The following is a 26,778-nucleotide window of genomic DNA, read 5'->3' on the forward strand; positions in this document are numbered from 1 at the left end:
CTTACACTATTAATAGAACAGATTGAAGCAGTAAAACTACATTTCCCCTATGTAATATATAGTAATATAGTACTTTGCATGTCTGCTACTCAGTTACTAGATAACAGAAAATCGGAGAACTGGCTTAACTTGTTAGAAAATAAAGCAGAACCATATTAATTGAAAAAACAGTGGTCAATCTGATGGCAATATAATCCTGACTGTAGTGACATTCTGGTATGACCAGAAGCATACATTTCAGTTTAGGTTGAAGCAAGTCCGATGTAAAGACTGCATATCAATATTCTATCACACTTATTTGGAAGCCTAGTTCAAAATATTCAACAAAAAAGTAGATTAAAAAAAAAATATATGGTAGAATAGAAACATAAGACACACAGCCTATAACAGTGAATCAACAAATTAACCGGTCATATTACAAGTTAGTAAAGCATTTACCCAAGTGATAGAAGTACAGGAAATAACACTTGAATATACCAGAGGAACAATAAGCAACACCCCAGCAGTGAGATTAATCAACCAGTGAATATTTGTGTAAAGGATGAAAATCGAGTCATTATAATATTAAATAAATAAATAAATTATATATATAGATATATATTATACACACACACACACACACATATACACACACACACCTGTAAAATAAATAAAAATGACCAATAAGTCACAATTTATCTATTTTACATGACTGTCTGTAACAGAAATGTCTTATCAGAAGTTCACTTTAAAAAGCCATTCAACTTTCTAGTCTGATCAGATCTACTCATTGCTTTAGGGAGCAGTTTTATATATACATCTTGGATAATAAGGGCATAGTAGGGGAGAAGAGTGAAGATCAAAGAAGTTGATAAGTGCCTAGACTCCTACACCCACTACAATACCCCCAATGTCTCGCACTGTCTCCCAATGGTAGGAAAGAGAAATATACATTTTGTTCAATAAGGGAAGTGTAATAAACGAAGATAATCGATGCCATGACAACTATTTACTCACACAAAATCACAGTGTGTGCTGTGTATCCCGGAGGGGGATAACACACATAAAACAGCCAAATGTTTATACTAAATAAATCGGTCATGCCCTCTTAATCTGCAGCAGGTTGCCAGGGAGAGAAGCAGTACATCTCTATATGAGCAGGATGTTTTAAGGGAAGATGTAGGTTGATTGGCATAAAAAAAAATGACTCCCAGAGGTTTGGTATTAGTCCTCAATTTTAGGCACATTGGCTACCTGGCACTTGTCCAGCCCGCTCATAAGGTCATCATAAGCCCTGAAGAGGTTGCAGCGAGGTTGCACAGTGATTAGTATTGCTGCCTCACAGCACTGGGTTCATGAGTTCAAATTTGGACCAGGACATTATCTGTGTGGACTGTATGTTCTCCCCGTGTTTGCGTGCGTTTCCTCAGGGTGCTTCAGCTTCCTCAAAAACATACTGCTAGGTTAAATGGCTTCTGACAAAACGGACCCTAATCTATGTGTGTGGTAGGGTATTTAAAGTGACAGCTGCCGACTAACCAGCTATAGGAAGAGTAATTTTTCAGAACTCACCACTAGGAACAGACATAAATGGTCCAAAAAACCTTCTAAAACATGTTGGCCCATCAGTAAACTACCACCTGTGTTTTGATGAACGACCAATGACCACACATTACATGGATTCAGTAGCTCTCAAAGGGTGGAGAAGTTGACCACATGTGAAATGGATGCACTATTAAGACATTCATGAAATTTAAATAAGAGTAAACATGACAGTCTGTTTTGTGCACTGTTGGCAAAAAGATGTAGATACATAACAAGACTGTAGAAAGAGCTGATGATTGTCCATGCCCTATGGGATTTGGATCTTAAACACAAGTTGCTACTGACACAGTGAAGGCAATCATTCTGTGGGCTGAACCAATATCCATATAAATGCATCCTATGATTTTACCAAGAACCAGCACCTTATAAACATATATAGGACATATATACCAGACATGGGGAGCCTCAGTGATAGTAGTGGACGCTATGTGACTAAAATAGCTGCATTTCCATGAATTCATGAGTTCAGCCCTCTATAGTGTGCCTTACATGTGTTTATAGCACTAAATAATGCCAGACTATGAAACAATACAGTGAAGTAATAATGGGGTAATAATTCAATTATGTGTGAAGTCCGGTCGGAGCCTCACGTCATGTTGCAATACAGAAAACAAAATAAAAAAAGCTTACATTTTGCCATGCACATCAGATATATTTCATACAGCAATACTGAAAAATGCGCACAGGATCACATCATGCGAGGCTCCCAGGGGGAACTTCCCCCACAGTGTCATACGAATCCTCTATACCATCAGTTTATTGCATATATTGTAAATATTGTATAACATTTATGCATCTTTCAAGTTAATGTAATGCCTATATAAGAGCATTATGCAACTTTTCATAAAGTGCAGTGACCAAAACAAATAATAAAACACTTTGTGAACTGTTTCCGGTTACAGTTGAAAGTGCTGCAAGTTATTGTTTGATTGATTTTTGTTTTTACCACAAATGCAAATATAGGAGGTATGTCTATTAAATAACGAACCTTTATTTATTGGTATTACAAATGTAATGTTTGTCCCCTTCAATATACTCCCCATTTGCACTAATACATCGCTGTAGTCTTGTTTTCCACTGGTGGAAGGCATGGAGCAAATCAATTTCTGTCACTTGTTTCAACATATCTGCCGTTTTCTTCTTTACAGCATCAACTGACTCAAAATGTGTCCCTTTAAGCACCAATTTAACTTTTGGGAAAAGATAAAAATCACAAGGTGCTAAATCGGGCGAAAATGCAGGATGTTCAAGTGTAGTAATGTGTTTGTCGGTCAAAAACTTCTTCACAGAAAGTGCTGTGGGAGCAGGCGCAATGTACTGGTGAAGAAAGAAACCATTTTTCCCCAGTTGCAGCCGTTTCTTTCTGACACTTTCTCTCAGCTTTTGCAAAACTTCCTTATAATAATGCTGATTAACTGTTGTGCCTTCTGGAACCCATTCTTCCAAAATTACACCCTTGATATTGAAAAGAACAATGAGCATTGCTTTGAGTTTTGACTTGGTTTGACGAGCTTTTTTCATTCTTGGTGATGACGGTGTTTTCCAGTGCATTGACTGTCATTTGGTTTCAGGATCGTACTGGAAGATCCAGGTCTCATCACAAGTGATTACTTTATGAAACAGGTTTTGACCTGTGTCAAGTTGCTGCAGAATGTCAACACAACATTCCTTGCGATGCTCTATTTGCTCTGGTGTGAGAACCCTTGGAACCATCTTTGCACAAACTTTTGTCATGTTAAGATCCTCACGCAAAATTTTCCATACGGTGGCTTTGTCAATGTTCACGGATTAAGCTACGATTCGAAAATTGAGTCGGCGGTCTTTTCGAACAATCTGATTTTTTTCTACATTTTCCTCGGTTCTTGAAGTGCAAGGTCGTCCAGGGCGTTCATCATCTTCAACATTCCCACGTCCCTCGCTAAATCTTTTGTGCCACTCAAACACACGCGCACGAGACAGGCAGTCATTCCCATAGGCCGTAGTAAGTATTTGAAAACATTCTGTTAGTGTTTTGTGCAATTTTACTAAAAATTTCAATTTGACACATTGTTCAACTTTTAAACTTAGCATTTTTTCGGCACTCTACAGAAAACACAACCAAACTAAATGGCGGCTCACATTCAATTGAACGTCAGAGTGTTGCAGCTTGTCATGCAGGTTCAAGGTTACTATGTATGCAGTTATAACTGGTTTTGACTGCTTTGTTTACTAGGTGGAATCAGTCTCGTTATTTAATAGACATACCTCGTATATAAAACATTTCCACAACCCCCCAAAACCACCAAACAAATAACAATAAGTACAGCTTTATCGGCTTAGTAGTCTGTGTGTGTGAACACATAACCCTTACCTCAGCTTCCTCTTCTTCGTTTTTGTTCGGTTCACCATCGCTAATATCTGCATCCCCATCTTCCTCATCGCTGCTGGAAGACTCCAGAATTTCACTCATGTCCATTTTCCAACTATCGGGGACCGTCCGTGACTTGAGGAAAGGTATGGCTTCCTTTACACCTGGTAGGGATACAAAAGGCCGTTTTTCTTATTGAGTAAAAGCTTTCACATTTTTACATTTGAATCCAAAAATTAAGGGACTTCATAAGCAACAGCGGATTCAAAAGCCTGAGTTCGAGGGAGCGTCATCAACTATACAATTTTGACAAAAGTGGTAGCTGCTCTGACAAATTTACCCAAACACAACAGATAAATGGCCCACAAGAATAGCCTATAGCCTGTTCATCTGCTCTTTCTGTACATTTCTCACTACTCGTGGAAACATTTCCACAAGGGTGGGAGGAATCCTTCCACAGTATGAGTCCTTCTCATCTTCAGTTGTATTAGTGTGCTGTACATCATAAAACGACATAAATGGTCTTTAGGAGCCAATAGGACAGCAGCCACTCACTTTTTTTGCTTTACGGCCTCTGTCTCTATAAGAGACTCTAAAATTGCAGAGCTACTACATCTAATCTCTTTCTTATTAGAAGGGTTATGGACTATAAAGGGCACTATCACAGACAGGACCGTGCCCTGTGGTGGAGGTCATGCAGGCATCACCAAAATAGGAATACTGGGCTACTTGGATTAGTGTTGAGCCTTTACCCAAGTGATAGATAGCTGTCTAAAGGTCTTAGGATAGGTATAAACACAGCCATCTATAGTTTTCCAGTGCTGTAAAAGCCAATAACAGAAAAGCTGCACAGACAACAAACACAACTTTGAAAATTACAAATAGTAAACACTGAGATGTGTGCATGACATTATCCAAAAAGTAGAGAACAGCTATACCCCCCTTCAATTCTATGTTTACCCACTCCATGATCATACAATCTTTTATTTTTCAGTGAGAGGCCTCTTCCACAGGGATTATTAATACCGCTTTCATACTGCCGCCCAAGCAATATCCCGGGTATGTGAACCCGTGATATTGCCGGGGGACAGAGGCTCCCCTGGGGTCAAAATCCCAGGTAAGCCGTGTTCATACTGAACACGGGTCTGCCCGGGTTCTCCATGACAACATCACAAGAGGAGCTCCGATTGGCTCCTCTTGTGATGTTTTTTTTATTTTTTACTTTAACATTGTGTCTGATGAGACCCGAGTTGATGACCCGGGAATTAGATCTAGGACCATTCATACTGCACCTCGACCTGGATCGTCTGGGCTTGCCCTGGGGCAAACACCTGGGTTTTTGGTGCAGTATGGATGGGGTATAAATTTTACTTCGTATTCTACGTAAATCAAACCTTTCATGACAGACTGGGTTTCATTTTGGTGGAAGAGCAAAATAAATATTTTCATGACTCTTCCCCTAGTTACTTTTCCTCAATAGTTCTACCCCAAATACGTCAGCCAAAATGGGATAATATGTACTTTATTATTATAGGTTCCAGGGGTAAGTGTATGCATTTTAGTTCTACATATTTTTAGCCTGACAATATGCTTCCACTGCATGCAAGTACAATACATCCATGTGCACAAATCCTCAGGAAAGGAGTATAGGCTGTGGGAAGGGGGGCAACAACCAGGGATGTACCACTTATGAAATCTTGGGGTGAGCATCATTTTGTATGACACTTGCACATTTGTATGTATAGAATGAGTGTCGCAAACAATGAGTGATGTCATTTTAACATACGAGGTATGGAACTAAAAGCTCGTGCACACGCACACACACTAAAAAATAATTCCTACTTTTGGGAGGCCCTTTATATCAGTGATGGGCCACCGTACACACTGAATGGCTGCATGGCCGACCTCTGACCTTCCAACAGGTCCACATAATAAGGGTGTTGTTTTAACTTATTACTGACTATACATTTAATCAAAGAAAGAGACACCTATATGTAATAACATATGGGCAGGGAAAGTGTTACAAGCTATAACAAACATATCTGACAAAGCAGGAAGGAGCTGGGGGCTGCTGATGAAGGTTCAGGGAGCCGCATGAAGCCATAGGCCGTCTATTGACCATTCCTGCTTTAGAGTGGTGGATCCGCACAACACCACTCCTGCATAATACACACACTGTATTGATGCCTCACAATGGTTTTATAGAAGTATTGTTAATTTGGCAGAGTTGATAATATTTGCTATTAAACACTTTTCCCATTTAGGGATTACATCACTGGACAGTACCCTTTACCTTTAGCACTAAGGGATTAGAATTCAGAACTCTTGAAATGTTTACACGTGTATATGATGAGCTTTATCTACTGTCTGTCGGTTATTACATGCCTAAAGACAAATCCCTAACAGGGCAGTTCATTAACTACGTTCAGGTTGAAGCAAAGTGGTTATAAAAGTGCTCAACAGAAAAAGAACCTGATCAAACAAGCCGTGCCGACTAGGACTAAGCGTGCTTTATGAATATGAAGATTTCAGCAAGCATTTGTGTGGGTTTACGTAGAGGGATGAAAGATACTTGCAATTTAAATGTCAGGTTTAGCCGTTCACTAGACAGATCTTTAAAAACAGCAAATCTGATTTAAATAGCTTTACATATTTTAAGGTCGTGGTTTAAAATGCAGCATGTATGTCTCCCAATGTAAGATGCCTGCTGGGTAACTAGTCAGGACAAAAATAAAACCCAACCATTGATATTATATCCCCGTGCAAAATAACCTTCCAGCCGCCATAAGTTTATTCTGAACGCTACACCGGAGGAATGGGGACACACACTATAAACCAGACCCTTTAAATCCATGCAGCTGTAACAAAGAGAATCCAACTGTATTCTGGGTAAGAGAAGACTATGAAACACAATCAACATGGGCACAATTATTCATTTACCTGGCTTTGTTGGGCACTCAGATTTCATAGCATTTATGTCAAGTTCTTCAACGTCTTTCCTTGCAATTGAATGGCTAGTTTAAAGAAAGAAAAAAAAAAATATTTTTCAGTAAAATAAAGGATAAAAAAAAAAAAAAAAAAAGTTAAACAAGCTTTAATTATTTCAGTAGAAAAGAGAGTCAGCATGTTAGATCAGCCTAAAATCTGGCCAGTTACATCATTCTAAGTCTGTCAGCTGAAGGGATAGTGATCAACATTTATAAACCAGCACAGAGAAAATATAAAAGTGTCAAAGCGTTGGAATGAAAGCGGGTTAAACAGCACCTACTACTCTACAACGGCGTCTGTGCTTCAACTTGTCAGCAGAAAACTTGCCCAAAATGAACACTGGTTCCCCAAGCAGTGCAGAAAGTGCAGTGTTCTAGGGATGTTTACTAAGGGTAGTCATTAGATTACATTCCCCATATTTGTATAGCAGATTGCTTTGCTTTTAAAAATGTTACGCTAATTTGGACAATTTTCCCTGATATTGAAGAACAAGCAATGTCGTCAGCCACATTGCTTTTATAAATGCTGCACAGTTAGTGCCAGAACCAACATTTATTGCTACTGTTAACTTCTTGTCCTTAACATAGATATAAATGCTATTAATGTTGTATCTAAGATTTGATTTAGCTGCCATGATTATTTCAGAAATAAAAGTTAGTCCGTGCAGTTACCAATTAGATAATCACCACGATAAGATCCTAAACAATTTGTTAACATTTCTATATGTCATTTGAGATGCCAATTACAGCGATAGCTACACTACCAAGTTAAATTCTAAGAGACTGGTCAATGTACTGAAGAATTAATCATTCTGAATACAGCAAAAATGTAAGCGATTTTTAAAAAGCAGCTATTGTTTAGCGACACTATACAATGCTGTCCTCTGATAATCTGACCACATGGTGGCACTATTCTATTGACAATATTGCTTTTCATTTTTTTCATCTTCTTGCCTCAGTAGAACACAATGTGGCAGCTTACACGAATACTTCTAAATATTATAAGTGATAATGAAGTTCTGTTTGGTAAAAATGTTGTGTTCATTATCTACAGGATAGAACATAATAAATGTAATATTATGCTAAATTCATGGTCTAGACATCTAGAAGTGGTGAATCACTATGCTACAGTGATTCAAACAGATGACTAAGATTTGTTTAGGATTCACAGTTCATATAGGTTTTTTTTAATGTACTGTATGTAATCAGTATTCTACTTTTAGTATATACACTTGATCTTACTTCCTTTTTTTCTTCCCAAGAAGGATAGGACCAACTGTGCACCTGCTTGGAAACCCCTAGCATGAATAATTTTTGGTGCTCTGTGAACTCAAAACTGGTTGTGTTATAATATGGAGGCAGTGGCGCACGCAGGGGGGGTTTCTGAGTCTCCAGAAACCCCCCCTGCGCTAACTAAGTGGCCGCTATAGCTGCACTGTCCTATACAGCAGCCACGGCGCTGTCAAAGAAGCGTCCATGGCGGTGCTGTAGTGTATACAGCACCGCCGCGTACGCTTCTTAGACAGCGCCGCAGCTGCTGTAAAGGACAGCGCTGAAGAAACTCTCGCGGGGGGTGGTTTTTTTTTTGGGTCGGAGGGGGGAAACCCCCCCCCCCGACAATCCTCCGTTCGCCCCTGGGAGGAGTGTTTGCAGAGGACTGCACTCTACCACTGCAGAGTTCCTTCAGATGCAGGGATGGTTATTTACAAAATTGACCCTTTGTGGCTGTTTTTAGATACTTAAAAAAAGAAAGAAAACCAAAAAAGACATCCTTTAGTGCAGATCTGTCAGGTTAATGTGCAAGTAAGAGGGCACTACACTGTAAATACAATATTAAGAGACCTTCATAAACTACTTGTATTTAATAACTTTATTTGTTCTTGTCATTTCGAAATAAAACAACTGTGCCAGGTGAAGCTGCAAATAGTGTCGTACAATTATGTAATGTAAGAATAATTAAAATACAAAAAAAGAATATAGATATTTTGACACAGTCGCGTGAAAAACAAATTACACCCTCTATGTATTCACATATGAAGACGTAATTAAAAATCAAACGCTACAAAAAATGTAATAATATAATCACATGTGACAAATAGCCTCTATATAAAAAAAGTTAAAACTTTGGCTGTTCCGACTGGAGCGTTCAGGTTTCTTTTAACTCCCAAGATTAAAAGACGTCACCAATGATCCCAGAAAAGCAAACATTTTACTGCACAGTCCAGAAAAGGGGAATATGCCATTTCCAAAAATTAAAGTGAGAAACATTATATTGAAGTGAAGAACAATGAAGACCGTTTCTAGTTTTCCCAAGAGTGGGGATCCTGGAAAATAAAAATCACTGAAAGATCTGACTTACGATGGTCCAAGAAATTGCAAAGGACCCAAAAGCTACACCAAAGGATCTACAGGTCTTTAACATTTACTTTGTTGACAGTTCTGATACAGCTATTTGGACAGGCAAGACCAAAGTAGAGTTCTTCGTTCTTAATACACAACAATATGTTTGACAAAAATCAAACACTTCACCATAAGAACCTCATATCAACAGCCAAACACAGTGGTGGAGGCACAAGACATGGACGATGTAGAATTATTGAGTCTACCATGGACACTTGTTTATGCAAGAGTATTCTAGAGTAAAATGTGATGCCATAATGTCTAACAACTGAAGGTTGTCTGAAACTGGATCACGCAACAGAGCATGGCTGAAAAAGAAAAGAAGCAGTTTTGGAAAGGCCAAGTCAAAGCCCAACGCTCAACCCCATTGAGATGCTATGGCCAGACAGTTTTGCATAAATGAAAGTCCTTGAACACCAATGTACTGATTCAGCGTTGCAATTCGAGAACCAAAGCCTCTCAAAGAAGAGACTGACACTTATACAGGAAATAATTACTTCTAATTGTTGCTGTTAAAGGTGGCTCTACAAGACACCGAATCATTTCTTACTTTTCACACATGGCTTCTTCATGTTGCCTTAATTTGTGTTGAATAAAACACGACAAAGTAGAATCATTTGTGTTATTTGCCATATGAGATTTTAGGATTTGGCGAGGACTAGATTATTGTTAATTTTGTCCGGATACATAAGAACAAATTTGAAAGAGGGTTCACATGACAGACAATTATAAAAGCCTATGTACACACAGACAAAATATATATTGGCTTTATACAAACTATAAAAGTACTCACAATTTTGCATCTACAAAGGATCGGACCAAACACTGGTCTTTTTTCACTGTAGCATCATCACTGCAACCCGGAGAAACAACCTAATGCAAGAGGGAACAGCATTAGTACTCAGGCCATCATTATTTAGATGTAAGATTGGAAACCTCATGGTTTCCAAGCTTAATGGTAAAAAAAAAAAAAATGGTTGAAATATGTTTATTTGTAACAATTACACCAGTAAAATCAATTTTCCAAGTCCATACTACAGTGATGGGTAACACGGTGTGAGGGGTTTGAGTGGCATGTGAAGAAACCTGAAGAGTGTTTTGTTATATTATTACAGAGTAGTCTTTATTGTTACATTTATTACGAAGATTATGTATTATATGCAGCTCTTATGAAGGTAAGAGGCCCATGGGGTGCACCAGGCTGCCCATCACTGCCTTAATATAAGTAAAATGATATGAAAGTGTGCGGTTCCACGTGGAACATACTTTCTCCGAACATTGCAAAAAAACATTTTCATAGATACTCCAGAGGTGCCACCATAACTTTAAGGACACAGCCGAAAACAGTGTGAAAAGTACATTAGCAGTATAAACTAATTGATGGTCGTCATAAATGGGAACATTTATATACTAGACTTGCTAACTTTTACAGGTATTAGGGAATACTGCAAGAGGCGTTTTTGCTTTTAGCTAGTTTTTCATGTAGACTTGTCCAAAAAATGTTATTTTCGGAAATAATAACATTTAACACATAACCACGTTAATGAAATCCTATATTTATGCATTATAATGTAAGAAAACATTTTAAATCACCTGTCACTAGCAAATGATTTGATGTATGAGAGAATGTCACACTTTTAAACATCAAATTTAAGATTACCTTCTGTCACCTGAATGTGAGGAAAACTAACATTAACAATTGCCAGTACATAGTACAAAAATCAACTTAAAAATCTATAGAAATGCATCGTTAAACTGGGCGTTTGAGAAGAAACACTAACAAGCAACTAATCATTAAAACTGCTTGGAGACGGCAACAACTTAGCTAGGGAGATTCTAGAGCAGTTTGGAAGCCCCAAGTCTAACTGCTTGACCAACACATAAAGCCCTGACAGAAGAAAGCAGTATCTACCAAGGTCACACTGGTAAATGTTTACTTTGTACATTTATGTCCTTGACAGGGTAGCAGCATAATAGAATTCACCTCAGAGAGCAGTCATCTGTTTGTGATTTATGTCCTTGTAATGAACAGTAGGGGGCACATTATCCTATGTATCTTAGGCCATGTATAAATCTATCTACAAGTACACTGTAGTTTCACTTTAAAAATAAATAGTCTTCATTTAGTGTTTTTAAGAAACCAACAGAACAAAAAACATAAAATTTACCTCAAACCAGCATCTACTATGTTTATTTAAAAATGAAAGTCCTGTAAACTAGATTATGTCGACAATCACATGGATAGAAGCGGTTAACTTAGTTAAATTCAATCTTGCATGTCTGATAAATAAAATACATCAGTTTAATTACTTTGAGAATCAAAGTAATGTTTTCACTGATTTTCAAAGCACACACACACACATTAATCGCTTCATACTAAGTGCACCTAGGTAATAGTTCTCCCAAGTATAGGTATACCACATCAGTAACTTTTCCACAACACATCACTGAACCCCCGTCATTAAAAGCCTAATCTATGGGTACATTCACATCCGCCACCATACTGAATGCACATATAATCATCCCTCCGGACTAGAGGCAGGAAATGGCGAATTGTATGCAAGGGATTAACAGAGTTGTACTTTTGAGAAGTATAGCACTGGAAATTTTCAGCTATAATAAATTTCACTTTAACAAAAAACAAACAAACAAAAACAAATAAACAAATAGTAAACAGCTGAAAATCACTGCAAATATTTCCCATTCAAATGTTCTTAAACGGTGCCACACTGCCATTTAGCAAGCCGATAAAATATAGCTTGATCACAATCAAGGGGACCCATTTACACAAGTTCGTATTCCCAATCCCCATCCCTGTAAATTAGCATCTTTTATTGCCACTTTTGACCGTAATGGAGAAGTTTTAGGCATTTCTTAAATTGCTCCAATAATTAGAGGTTTGCCTTAAACATGTAGAAACCACCGTTTCAGCATGTTTTAAAGCTTGACAAATAGGCTCCTTAGTCTTTTAAATTAGTTTATGTTGTGTTACTGTTGTGTGAGCTGCATGCAAGGAAACAGCTTCCTGTTACAAAGAGTTTTATTAGCTGCACATAACAGGCTCACTTCATAGCAAAGAGATTTGCAGTATAGTGTAGACAAGCAGTGGACTTGGATTATATAGGCAGAGTGTTAAGCAGCAGAATTAACAAAGTTCTGATTCTATATCTTTAGGGCTCATGCGTATGGGAGCTTTTCATTCACCCGTGGTACGTCACACGCCGGCTGCGTTTACAGGCCGATGAATATAGCTTAACCAGCACTTCCAACAGGGCTAATTGTATCTTGCAAAAAACACACCGATAACACAGACATTCCTAAATGCAGCATGTCCTATTGCCTTGTTTATTATCCCTACTCTGAATGCTAACGTGTACGGTCACAGCCAACAAAACATTTTTGAAACTCCTTTTAACCAGTGTTGACCAAGTGGTGAACACAGCCAAGACTGGACGTGGCACAGGCGCATGAATAGCACTCAGGGGTACAAGCCCTAAATTAGACACCACAAAGTATCAAACTTCCAGAAGAATATTAGGTAAATTAAGACGTCTCCAACAAACAAACAAAAGAAAGGGCAATAGATCATCGCATGTACAACATTTGAATCCAGGAATTTACCAACTCAAATTAAGTTCTAGAGAAATTTTCAAAATTACCGTCCTAACAAACGCTTGGGACACATTTCCAGCAGAAAGAGGTAAAAAACAGCACAGTAATTAATGATTGGGATGAATATAGGTCTATCTAGTGAAATGAAGAAACTAGATTTTGGTCTTCAGTGCTTCTAGTTACTGAATTTTAAGCCTGTCCAAATGGTCACTTGGATGTGAGCTCATTTCATTCACTGTACTTGCATTCCCTGCCTTCCTCAGACAATAGCATCCGATTTCCCTCCTCTCAGCTGAAACAAAATAAAGCGTCAGCTGTGTTGAAATGGGGTTTAATTTCCAACTCAACCTTGATAAATAGGCTTTTTCTAGACAATTCCCAACAAAAGAAAGCAACACAGTCCCAGACAAAACGCCAGCTATGTACTCCATATTAAAACCACTATGACAAGGCTGCCAGTGGACAGGTGCCAAAACAACTTTAGAAAGTCAATAATCAGACGTTAAAGGGCTGGCCACTTTCACATAATTTCAGGAGTGTCTTGCTAAGGGCTTACATGTACTTTGTCTTTTGCCTTATTAGAATGTGGATAGAGAATTTACAGTGCAACTTTATCGAAGACACGTTGACAGAAAATTTACAACACCCCCCATACCACACACACATTAAAAGTAATCCTACTGTACAGCACACATTTTTCTCTACACATACTGTGAGGTCATCTAAATAGTATAAGTAGCGTAGAACATCACTCCAAAAATTATCACCAGAGCATAGTGCTGTAGAGAGAACTTACTCACATCAGTCCCTGCCCCATTGGAGCTTACAGTCTAAATTCCCTAACATACACACACAGGCCGAGAAAGACCAAGGTCAATGTAATAGCAGCCAATTAACCTACTAGTAAGTTTTTGGAGTGTGGGAGGAAGCCCACGCAAACACGGGGAAAACATACCAACTCGTGAATTGAACTCATGACCCCAGTGCTGTGAGGCAGAATTGCCAACCACTAAGCCACAGTGCTGCCCATACAATAAATACCAAACCAAGATAACCTGCTATTAAATACAGATCACTTTGAAATTTCAGATGAAATAAAGTGTATACAGCAGAATGGATAAGCAGGAAGATTATAGTGTTTAATCCAAAAGTGTGGCCCAAGTTGATCAAATACAATAAAAAAAGGCATCTAGTAACAACCGCAAACAAATGTAAAAACCCGTCCATGAAACGCTGGTGATGAAGGCTGACACTCACCAGAGCAGGATACCATTCTTTTGTCACGCTGCAGCTCACACGCACTACTTTGCCCAGTAATTCGTCCACTATTTGCTTGACATCCTCTTCATCCTCTTCGCTGCTGCTTTCTTCTTTCTCATCTTCCGTCCTAGAAGAATGAAAATAAAGGGGACTGTAAGATTCCCGAGGTCTGCCTGCCTACAATAAGGAGATCATTACAATGCAGAGAGGTGACTATAGGGACTCAAGGCCCGTAGCAGACTCTGCTATCACTGGAAAGTATTTAAGAAAGTTACACAGAAATAAGTTTCATTCAGATAGTTGTATGAAATATTTTGTTGCCTAAAACAAGTCTCTTCACGGTGTTGTTCCCTAAAATAAAACCTGTTTCCTATATTGATCTGTCTACTTGCACATTTGTATTTCTGAAAAGATTTTTCCCACAATAAGATTGTTTTTTTGCATTATCCTGAAAAACTGTCCTCACAGTATAGCATGTCAGTGGGGACAACCACCAATCACTCACCTCCCAACCCCTCGAGCGGGCCTGGCCAAGCTGTGGCTCGCCAGATGTTGTGAAACTACAAGTCCCAGCATCTTTGCCCGTAGATATCCAGGTGATTTCTGGCAGGGCATGCTGGGACATGTAGTTTCACTACACCTAAAGAGCCACAGGTAGACCATGCCTGCACTAGAATATCTCCAATCCTCAGTGCATGTAACCAGACATTCGCCTTAGTAATAGAATGTTTATAGACCTTTTGCACAGTGTTCCTTTAAATGCAAAATTATCTATTTTCTACATTGTCAAATCACACGTAAATATAGGACGCAAAAATATGGCACCTGTGATTTAAGGAAAAAATTCAATAAAAACAAACAAAAAAAAAATGTATCTAACATTGCTATGCAATTATACTGAAATAATAGTCTTAAGGGAGTAATTGCCATGGTTATACTATAATTAAACAGTTGCCGACTCTCTTGTAAACAGTTTAGTGGACTGATATTTCTGAGGCTTTCCGAGGTAGCAGGGGGATGACATGAATATTAAGTGGTGTATCAAGAATAATGTAACATCTTCAATACTGTAACTCTTCAAAATTCCAAATAAATAATGGAATGTCTGCATTGTGGCCTATGCTTTGTCATTTTACAACTGAAAACACCTGAGCTGGAAGCAACGCAAGATACACACTACAGGGAACTTTTGTCATTTACGTCTATGAAATGTATAAGAGTTCTTTAAAGTGGAACTAACCAGCCTTCTTCAAAGTATGTGTATACATTTAAAAGGTAGGGGAGAATGAACTGTACTACTATTTCCTGTTGTATAACACAAGAGCTCAGGTTAATCAGATTATTCAGAAGCTGCTCATTCTATGCAGTCATATTGCTGTGAAAACTCTATCCCACTTTCTAATCACTGACCAACAATTAATCTTCCATTGAGATATATGTTCTGCATTCCTGTTATTACTGAATGTTATTTGTCTCAGAATATACAACACATCACCGCCTGTGCCTCGGTACATTAGATCTGAGCTCTGTTCCCCAATTGGTAAATACAACTTAACTGGCATTTGGACTGTATGCTCCAGCAGTACATATTCAACGCATATGGATGTAGCATGTAACATTGCTTTACAGCCATGTCCACTGAGCATTTATTCTGAAAACTCTTGTGTACTGCCAAAATGTTCTCCATCGGATTCAATGAACCCTGAATATGCTACTGGTTGTGCTGTGTTCACCAAGTGGTGGAAGCAATTTACAGAAAATATACCACACATTCAGGGAATAAGCGCACGTGTACAAGACCATAGGCCGTATCCTGAGAGCAAACAGTAAGTGTACAAACAGATGACAGTACATGAAGTTTGTTCTAATATACGCGCTTTCATTTAAGTTCTAACTTAAATGAGAATTTCACAAAAAAATTGAATTTCAGTTGTGGGTGGAATGTCTAAGTAAATCAGAGTCCCTAAAGCTTACTACTTACCTATGGACCAATCTTCATGAAAGACAGCCTGCGATCAAGAGCTTTACTTGGACAGCCTGAAATCACCATCTGAGTCGAGCTTTCAGACTGCAATATGCTCGCTCCTGAGCCGGCCTTCTCTATACCTCGCAGCTCTCTTGCTTTGTGAGCTGGAAGGTCCCTGCCTGAGTGAGAACACAGCAAGCTGAACGAAATGCTCGCTCCAGGGCCAGATTCCTCTATACCTCACAGCTCTCTTGCTTTGTGAGCTGGAAGTTTTGGAGAGTCGAGTTATTCAAGCACAGGGGGAAACGCACAGGATGGCTACATACAGTGCAATGTCCAAGGCAGACCGCAAGATCCTGTGCCAAGCAAAGAACATTGAAATTACTTACTCAGCAGCAAGCAGCGAATTTAAAAAAGGCGCTGATGGCCTGGAGTGACCAACACAGGTCAGCAGATGAGAAAGCGGATTGCAACAGTGACCAAGAGGTGACGAAAACGCCAAACCTAGAGGTACCTGCAGTAAATTCACAGATGCCAGCACTTGGTCTCAACGGCAACCCTATCACACACAGTGAACCAGTGACACAAGTTCAACATCCTGATGAAGACAACTTTTCTGTACTAATGCGGCAGCTAGAGTCCCTGGGAGACAGAACAACCGAGGCGGATATTATCAAGTTATGGGGAAACCGTTAAGAAAAAAACTCCTGTGGCGCCCCACAAACTGTCATCTGCTGAGCCCAGATTAGGATCCCTCCACTTTACCAAATTTGATGACAATGTTGGAGATATTAATGGACATTTGCAGGTGTTCGAAATGTCCCGTAAACTCAATGATTTGCACAAACAGGAGTGGGTCAATTATTTGGTTCCCACGTTAGAAGGCCGTGCATGGAGGCCCATCGTGGAGTGGCCACAGACGACGGTGTGTACTATGACGTGGCAAAAAGGGCCCTGCTATGTTATTACCCCTGAAAACCTACCAGCAGAAATTTTCGGGACTGGCTAAAAGCCCTCACATCAGCCATGAGGAATTTGCCAACCAGTTGTGGCAGCTGGCGATGAGATGGGTTAAAGGATCTGGTGTTAAGTTCTAGGAAGAATTATTGGATTTAATGTGCATACATCAGTTTCACCACCGATGCACACCGGAAGTGAATGGGTATTAGACCCTAGCCCAGCAACCATGGAAGCAGCAGCTCAGCTGGCAGATAAGTATTTGGCAGTTCAGCCACACCGGCAGAAAAATCAGTCTAGCAGCCAGCCCCAAAGGACTGTAGAAACAGGGTAAACACCCCTCTTCTGTTCATCACTCCCCCTCTAAAAAATAAGTTCCCACAAAGTTGGGTGCTTTTAGCCAGCACCCACTCCACCCTGTACCTGGAAGTTATTAGAGACCCCCGGAGCCCCGGCTGGAGAGAAAGTGTTAGGAAAGCAGGAAATTCGGTCATCCGAAGATGGACTGTCCCACAGCCCAAACATCCCAGACTTGTGCCCCTAATCAGACTCCTGGGACCGGGAGGACTTGTCTAACTGGCAGAGGCGAGTCTAAAGAGACTGTTCCCACACCAGCCAGTCAAGAGGAGCGTGGCGCTGAGGAAAATTGCTCAGAGTCACTTGGGTAGTCAAAATACACCCAAAAAAACATGTGGAGGAACCCAAAGCCAGTCCAAATGGGAGCCCTGCAGGGAGAAGGACTTCGAGACTCAGGGGCCTCAATCCCTGTAAGGAGCCCCCATCTTATTGCTCCTGCCACAGTATTCCAGGATCGTTCTGCCAAAGTACTGCAGCAGATGGACTGGAAAGGGAAGTGCCTTTAGCAAAGGTCTGGACTGGGGAGATGGGCCAGGTGTTGCCGTTATAGATGGCCTCTCCACCGATGTAATATTGGGCAACGACGTTGGGAATGGAATTGTGACCGCATTTTTCAACTTCATTACCCGGAGCCAAGCTGCCAGACTACAGTGTTCAGGATGTAAGTCTGCACAACCCAGCCCAAAGGAAAAGATTACAGTTGCTAAATCTTCAGGAATCAGAAAGTATTTTGCCTCTGGAAAGACTACATCCACTAGCAGCGCAGAGGATGTTGTCTCTGGCCTATCTGATCTTGCGAGGATGCCCGGTGATGATCCTGTCCCTAGCAGTAATGCCAGCTTCGGTGGGAAGTATAGCCAACCACAGTGACCTCCCTTTGACTGAACCTAGTAACTCAAACATAGATCACCCTGCAGAGCATCCCGACATTGACGATAGTGAGGGCCTCAGGAAAGAGTTCAGGGTCGCTCAGCTCTATGATCCTTTGCTGAAAGGCATGAGGCACCAAGCTGGCAGCAGCCTTCCGGGGAGGGAGGTAGGGAGTGTGACCTGGAGTAAAGGGCTGATGTACCGAGTAGCCAGGGATAGACTAGTCCGGGAACAAGTTGAACTGGTGATCCCACTGAGCTTTCGAGTGCAACTGATGTCAGTTTCCCACGAAATCCCTATGGCTGTACACCAAGGGAGAGAGCGAACACCAAAGCGCCTGACACAGAACTTTTTCTGGCCTGGAATGTCGGATTACGCCCAAACCTACTGTAAGTCCTGTAATGTGTGTCAGGGGCTTGGGCACCCCAGCTCCCCTCAAGTCCTTGCCAATAGTTGAGGAACCTTTCCAGCAAGTGGCAGTGGACATTGTAGGTCCCCTGTCTGTATCCAGTAGATCAGGGAAGAGATACATCCTCACTGTGGTGCGCCACAAAGTACCCCGAGGTTGTAGCTCTGTCCTCCATAACTGTGTAAAAGGTAGCGTCCATGCTGCTAGGAATATTTAGTACAGTAGTGTTCCCTAGTGAGATTCTAACCGAAAATATTCTGTTCACGAGTCAACTAGTCCAGTGTCTCTGGGCAAAGTGCTGCAACTCTGTTCCACCCCCTACAATCCCTAGACTAATTAACTGTGCAAGAGGTTTAACATCACTCTGAAGCATATGCTATGAGCATTTGTAACCATGAGGGGGGATACTGGGGGCACTACCTGCCAGAATTCCTGTTTGCAAATCGGGAGGTACCGCAAGAGTCTACCGGTTTCTCTCCCTTTGAATTACTATATGGCCGCAGAATCCGGTGACCTCTTGACCTTTTCCGGTAGTCTAGGGAAGGGGGGCCAGGATGCCTCTGTCATGGAGTATGTGATCAAGCTCAGAGATCGTTTAGAAAACCTTATGAGGCTTGTGCAATGTAATCTAGTGGAAGTGCAGACCAAGCAGAAGACTTGGCATGATAAGGGCGCGCGAAACAACATTTTAGAGGTTGGGCAGGAGGTTCTCGTTCTGGTGCCCATGCATCAGGAGTGTATGGTCCAGCTGCAGGCTGTCTGAGCTGGACCGTACACGGTCTCGAAAAGCCTAAGTGACATCACCTATGTGGTGCCATTTCATAGCGACGGTAGGAGACAGCAGACCTACCACATAAACATGCTACAGGGATAACACGAGTGTGTGGACTTGGTAGCAGAAGTTTGCTGCTTATGAACCAGGAACTTCCAGGAAGCTATCCGCTATCTGACCTGCTTGCTGATGCCACAGGTGAGGGGGGTGTCGAGGAAGTGGGCTGGGACGAGCAATTGAGGGAGCAGCTTGAGACAGCCCTTTGCAAATAAGTTTAGTAGGAAGCCCGACCAAAAATCCTTGGTGATGCACCATGTGGACACTGATGAGCATAGGCCAATTAGGAAACATGCTTATCGGGTCTCACCAGAGGCCAAGAAGTGAGTATACAAGGGGGTGCAGGAGATGCTTGAGCTAGGGGTGATGCAGCCATTGCGCAGTCCTTGGGCATCCTCTGTTATATTGGTTTCCAAGAAGGACAACACAGTTTTGCGAAGATTATTGGCTGTTAAACAAGGTGACCATGTCCGATGCATATCTCCTTCCCCGCATTGACGCGCTGTTTGACAACTTAGCTGAAACAAAGTATATTTCAACATTTGACTTGAGCAAGGAGTATTGCAGATATCACTAGCCCCAAAGGCTCAAGAACGGTCGGCGTTCATCGCCCCATTTGGCCGAGTTTAAGCCATGCTTTCTGGAATGAAGAACAAGCCAGCCACCTTCCAGCGTGTGGTTGATTACCTACTGGAAGTGTGTAAAGGCTTTGTCCTGACTTACTTGGACGGGAGGACCATCCGAAACATGTACGGCAGGTGTTGGGGAAAATTCAGGGGGCATGTCTGACAATCCGAGCTGAAAAGCGTCTAATGGGGATGTCAGAGGTACAATACCTAGGGAATCATGTGGGGGGCGGGGTAGGTGGAGTTAAGCCAGAACCAGAGATTGGCTCCGACCCACAACTCAAAGACAAGTACTAGCCTTCTTAGGGACTTCATGGTACCACAAACATTTTGTCCCAGACTTTAGTACTGTAGCGAAGCCCCTAACAGATCTCACCAAGAAGAAACTCCCCAAAGTAGTGGACTGGATCCTCGCTTGTAAGCGGGCATTTCAGTCATTAAAGGCAGCCCTGGTTCATGCTTCAGGAGTGGTCAATAACAATCTGTTAGTGACTGTGAAAAACCCCCCAGATAAACTGCGCAGGAAGAACATCCCTTCATCCTTCTTTCCACAAAATACTGGGTGGCGAAGTAAACCCATCCGGTCACAACAACCATTTCACCTAAAGAAATCACAGCAAGGAGTTAAAGTCTAACATTCTCTTAGCTGTAACAATTGCATATAAAATCCTCATAGTACTTTAACAATTACTGACACAAGCGGAACAGAGACACAGCAAATATATAATACAGTTACCTTAAATTACAGATTTTAAATCTTTAACACACTGTGATCCTTTACAGTGATTTCAAGCATGAAGAAGTGAATAGGATCACACTCAACTAAGATGTAAATAAATAGTAAACACTTGCTTAATGCAACATTATACTGAGAAACTACTTGTTTTTAAAACAATAGGCTGGAATTCTAAACAGAGCAGAAGAAAGACAAGTGTGGACATAAGAAAAGACAGAACCACTATAACAATAACATCAAAAACAACATCTACTACGGAACAGCACTTATTGATGAGTACTTTATGGTGTTTTATTTTTTTTAAAATGTTACATAAGGAAAACTATATTTTGAAGCTAAATCTTTGTTGTACTGAAAACTATCTGTCTGAATTTGCATCTGGTATAACAAGGCCGATTTAAATTCTCTCCAGCTCTCACAGATTTGTATTTTTTTGCAACAGATTAGCAACGATCTTTATCTGTAAATAAGCTAGGTGCAAAAATCTGTACAAAGTTATCTAAATATATTATGAACGACTTTTATGGAAAAGAGATTTCAGTGTATGGAAAATGATTCAGTCACAGGTTTTCTGCCACTTGCCATGATAACATGCCCAGTGACATTCTACAGCATTCAATGACTGCCTATCCACATACCTGGAAGAGTAATGAGACAATTTATATACCTACTAGTACATACAAATATTCAGAGAAATAAGGTTATATGCAGAACGAAAGACAGAAAAGTGGTGAAAACAAACAATACATTGTTGCTGATAGTGCACACGTTCTGAACAAGGTGTAAAAATACAATGCACAGCATGACAACACACAAATAAACAGACGGTCTCTCTGAAACTTACATTGGAAGAGACGATCTCCTTCCTCGGTTAGATTTTTTCCCAATGACTGGAGTGCCAAAATGCTCTGGATTCGTTAGAGGGAGTTGGTCCAAAGTCTACGCAAGAGAAATGTAGAAATATGAGCAAAAGTTGGCCAGGTGATAAAACTATTATAGCAAAGTCAGACATTGCCATTTGTGTTACCTCGCTCTCCGCAAAGTGCCTTTCCCCCTTCAAACATAATGACGTCCGTCTTAAAGTTCGTTCATCACCATCGTCAAAAACTACAAAAATAAAGTGGCACATTTAACAACACCTAAATACCTTAAGTATCCCCATAATGAAGCCAGACAAACAATGAAGCTGGAGATTGAGTGAGATTACAAATTATATATATATATATATATATATATATATATATATATATATATCTCTATATATCTATCTATCTTACTCATACTTAGAACCATTCCTCATTCCTATTGCCTACAGCTAGTGTTCTTTCAAATGCAACCAACACAGAGTTCACTTCCTGTTCCTTATCACACTGCAAGTTCCCAAAGCAGACATGTGATGTTCACATGTAGCCACAATAATCACTGACACTCCAGGCCTCGCATACTTGCATTGTTTACTTTATACACTACTCGTTTTTTCTAACATTTATTTCAAGGCTGGCCAGCACTGGCCTGGAATAAACCCACAAAGAATTGAACCCATACATTAGACATTCAAGCAAAATCTACACCATTCACAAGCAATACTTTCTTGCGGCAAAGTGCCATAAAAATGTACATTACATTACAATTCCTTTTGCAAACCATGTGCAGCCAAACAAACTGGGCAGGGAAGTCTGCAGCTTGGTTTTGTAGAAAAGTGTGATAAACGTAACACTTGATTAAAAGCATCTTATTATGCCAGATACATTAACTTCAGAAAAACACTAGAACTATTTAAACCTATTTATATTTAAGTCATATAGAGGAAAACATACAACCATTAAAATATACCTAAAATAAGTTATAGACGCGTACATGTGTTGCAATAAAAGTCTTAAATTCAAACTACAACTTGATAAATTATGTAAATTCTGTTACACTGGCGCTGTATTCCACGTGTTTGTAGCAAATGCTTGCACTCCCAAGATATATTTTAGAATGTTTTACTAATGACAGGTCAGACTAATGCACAGAAATCTGCTCAGAGTGGTGCATTAATACAGAAACGTTCGTTAGTATGGAAGAAACACATACAGTGATCGAACAAATAAATAAACAAAAATCAATATGTTCAAATCAACTTGACATATAACTGGAAGTTCCCTCCTACTCTTTAATCTGGTGTAATCATTTGACTATATTGCTTGTGAAATACGCCACTTGGCTGCCTAAGCAGCAAAACAGATTTTAAAATGAGAATTCTTTTTTGTTTACTATGTAAATGATATAATAAAGGGTTTAGTTATGTTGTACAAAGATAGAGCCGTAACAAGAGTTTTTGCAGCGTTGGTATCTCTACTAGGAAACACACAAGATGAAAGAGTATTATCCCTGCATTGATGGACTACCACAGGACTTGGGGGAAATTTACTGAACTGCAGGTTTGGAAAAGTGGAGATGTTGCCTATAGCAACCAATCAGATTCTACCTGTCATTTTGTAGAATGCACTAAATAAATGATAGATAGAATCTGATTGGTTGTTATAGGTAACATCTCCACTTTTCCAAACCCGCAGTTTAGTAAATCTAGCTACTAGAGTCAGTCTCAGCATACATGTATAGGTTAGGGAGATATCGCGGACACTCACCCACAGTATACCAGCTGGCATCAGTCAGTTTACTTATAACTGCATCCTGGAGAGATCCGTCGGGTGCTTTCATTTCAACTGTAGCTCCAACCTAGAGACATACACCCATGTTACATTAGGACTACAGATAGCTCTATCATTCACATACAGTGTAGGTTTTTACTCCCAGATTCCCCCCTGCACAGAGCCAGTAAAGCTCCCATTGTTTCTACTGTCACATGTTCAAAGATTCAGATGGCCTCATTTTTTTATGTTGTTTAAAAAAAAAAAAAAAAAAGAATATTATATATTTTAAACCATAATTAAAACCATATCAATTGTAATTGTTAAAATGCAAAAAGTGTTTTACCTCAAACTGAATTTTCATTCAATTAAATGATAAGATATACAGCCATCTGCCTGATGTATCACCAGTCAGTGGCAGACATTGGGGAACCCACGGTAAAGGGAGGAATGCAAAAAACAGGTTTAACAGGCACCAGCCAATAGGTATAAAATGTTTCTGGTACCGCACTTCAGATTAATATGGGGGAGGGTGGTACCCATGGCTAGCAGAGCCCTCTCCTCCTCATCTTACCTTATCTTCTGCTCTTCAGACTGGGAGTGTGGGGCTGAGCATAGCTCAGCCTCACACACTCCTAGTAATGTGTATGTCACTCATTCAGTACTTTAGGTGCCCCCTGAACCTCAGCACCCTACGTTCAGGCCCTAGTGGCAACAAAAAGATACCCACAGTGAGTGGGCTAAAGTGTGCATGTCGCCTAAACACAGTTGAGGTAGTTATTTTGGTCTCAACCAACACTTCCGATGAAGCCGCATATAAAACGCACTACTAACCAGTGATACACTGAAGCATGAGGCACAAAGTACCTCACACCTCAGTCACATCCACCATTATCATCATTAGTATTAAGATCAGCTCATAAAATAGCTACCGCAAAACACATATTTCTAAAATCTTTATAAACAATATGTCCAGCCAAAAGTTATTCTTTTAGTTAATACCCTCCTGCCTCCTCAAATAACAGAACCGGGAGAGTCCTGTGACAAGAAACCCCCCATTTCAGGAGAACATCAGCACTCCCCACACCAACAGAATGGGAAAGGGGAGGTGGTGACAGTTACTGCAGCCAGACATGGGGCAATGCTACCTCTTGACCCAAGAGTTGGGCCACACAAAAGGTGTCAAAATTGGATGAGAGCCAGCTCAAATCGAGCATACTGACCACATCTAGTTTCTGTGAACCTTGCTAATATACTTAGAAGATGACTGCAGAAAGCGATAACGATCATCTACTTAAGAGTTTTAAGTCATTTTCAGGCTTTGCAGTTATTTTGGGGCCACACACCATTACAGAATGTGTGGCTAATTTACACAGAGATGGACTGAAAGAAAATTAAAAAAAATATCCTGTATAGTCCACTCAATGGTTGCTGCACTTCATCATTCACTCAGCTTCCCAAACATTGTGAAGTGTCAAACGTTGGCTACACTTGAAACGAATGAAGAATAAAACCACCCAAACACACAGAAACTCACCTATAGAGAAACGTACAACTTTTATTTCTCATATGATTTGCTCTCTTCAGAGACACAGTATTGGAGGTCATTAATTCAGGCAATACAATATGAGATTGTGATCATACACTTCCTACTTTAAATGATTGAAGATATTAGAAGCCACGAGGTGTTCTGTGACCTTTATACAAGCCAGAGAAAACAGAGTTGACTTCTAATTCCTATAACATTTATAATAGGTGGAGGACTATTCACTATAATACACAAGGGTCCCTAATAAACACTAACGTGACATCAGGGCTTGTGAATTATATATAGATATTTTCCTTCATAACTGCATGTACAATATATAAATAAATAACTCAAACAATATCACCCACTCACCCTTAATGGTCCTTTTACTTGGTCATCCTGGATCAGTTGTGTAGAGCTATCTTGTTTCAATGTAACCTGTATATGTAACAATATTCACAAAATAAATAACATTGTTTACCAACTGCACTGACAAACACAACACTTTATAAAGGAAAGGAGACAAAACAAAGGTAAAGGAGCACAGGCATCAAGAGGTCATTAGAAATCCATGCTGTCCGTTCCCAATGATTTAAACTATCTGACAAATATTAGGATACACAATAGTGTATGTTGGGTGGCAAGAGGTTTCATGCTAGCCACACACATTCATATCAAAGGGCCCAATCATTGCACAGCTTATGACATCATCATCGTTAACAAAATGTTATCCAATTAGATCTAATCTGGGCAAACAGGACGTAAAACTACATTGGGGTGTTTGAGAACAGCAGCTGACCTGGAAAAGGTACAGAATCATAAGCAGCCAATAACCATGCAATCCAATTGTTCTGAATACTCCGTTGTTTGCAATTTGTCCCAGCATTACTCAGCAGCCTCCAGCAGTAACTGACAGAGCAACTTGTGTTTGGCCGCAAAGATAACAAGTTAATCTGTGTCCTATGTAACTTTTTTTTTTTCCAGATATTCTACATCTAGGTCAATGATCTAGGTCTTGCTGACTGCTACAAGACTACAACTCCCATGAGTCCCTGTCAAACACCAGCAAGCAGATAATCTTAGATTCTGCATCTTGACCACATTTACAGGAACACATTTTGGAGCAGAGAAGAAATACAAGCACAACACTACCAGGTGCAGCAGACCATCTATAGGACTCTTCTATGCTCTCATTAAAAAAATGCAATAACTCCAGCTTCAAACACTAATATTAATAGAAGGTTTTGTTTTTTTATGCAGAACAATATATTCATATACATTTGCTAAGAGAAACAGATGTGGTATTTCAGTTCCTGATTTACAACTTCCAATCTGCTCCGGGGAGGTCATTCTGGAACTTGTAGTTCAAATGCTGGGCTACCATCGTTACATTTTTTCTAAATACTAATTAAATCAACAAGCAAAAATAACTGCTTTAATATAAATAGCAATGCCAATGTACATGTATCATTATTATTATCTTTGACTTATAAGGCGCCACAAAGGGTCCGCAGCGCCGTACATTACATATACAGAAAACAGAACCAAGACACAACATGATACAAAAATATATACAAACACAGGTAACAGGGTAAAGCAAATCAGATTCATTCTGGGACAGATAGTGAAAGGGATGGTAGAAATCAGCGAGAAGGCCGAAGCTTAAGAAAACAGGGC

General features: G+C 40.1%; 1 protein-coding gene across 2 annotated transcripts in view; it reads right to left on the bottom strand.

Annotated features, from left to right (window-relative positions):
* Positions 1-26,778, bottom strand: part of ARID4A (AT-rich interaction domain 4A) — a 70,237-nt gene that overhangs the window by 39,766 nt on the left and 3,693 nt on the right. For both annotated transcript variants that reach the window (XM_075193460.1, XM_075193461.1), the window contains exons 4-11: positions 25,474-25,539; positions 23,571-23,661; positions 21,968-22,047; positions 21,785-21,879; positions 14,188-14,317; positions 10,112-10,191; positions 6,872-6,945; positions 3,935-4,095 (exon numbers count right to left, since the gene is read on the bottom strand). In XM_075193460.1, the coding sequence (XP_075049561.1) occupies positions 3,935-4,095; positions 6,872-6,945; positions 10,112-10,191; positions 14,188-14,317; positions 21,785-21,879; positions 21,968-22,047; positions 23,571-23,661; positions 25,474-25,539 (777 nt within the window). The remainder of the gene's footprint in view (positions 1-3,934; positions 4,096-6,871; positions 6,946-10,111; positions 10,192-14,187; positions 14,318-21,784; positions 21,880-21,967; positions 22,048-23,570; positions 23,662-25,473; positions 25,540-26,778) is intronic.

The sequence above is a fragment of the Mixophyes fleayi genome, chromosome 12 (assembly GCF_038048845.1).
Source record: "Mixophyes fleayi isolate aMixFle1 chromosome 12, aMixFle1.hap1, whole genome shotgun sequence".
In the NCBI taxonomy this organism is placed as follows: Eukaryota; Metazoa; Chordata; class Amphibia; order Anura; family Limnodynastidae; genus Mixophyes; species Mixophyes fleayi.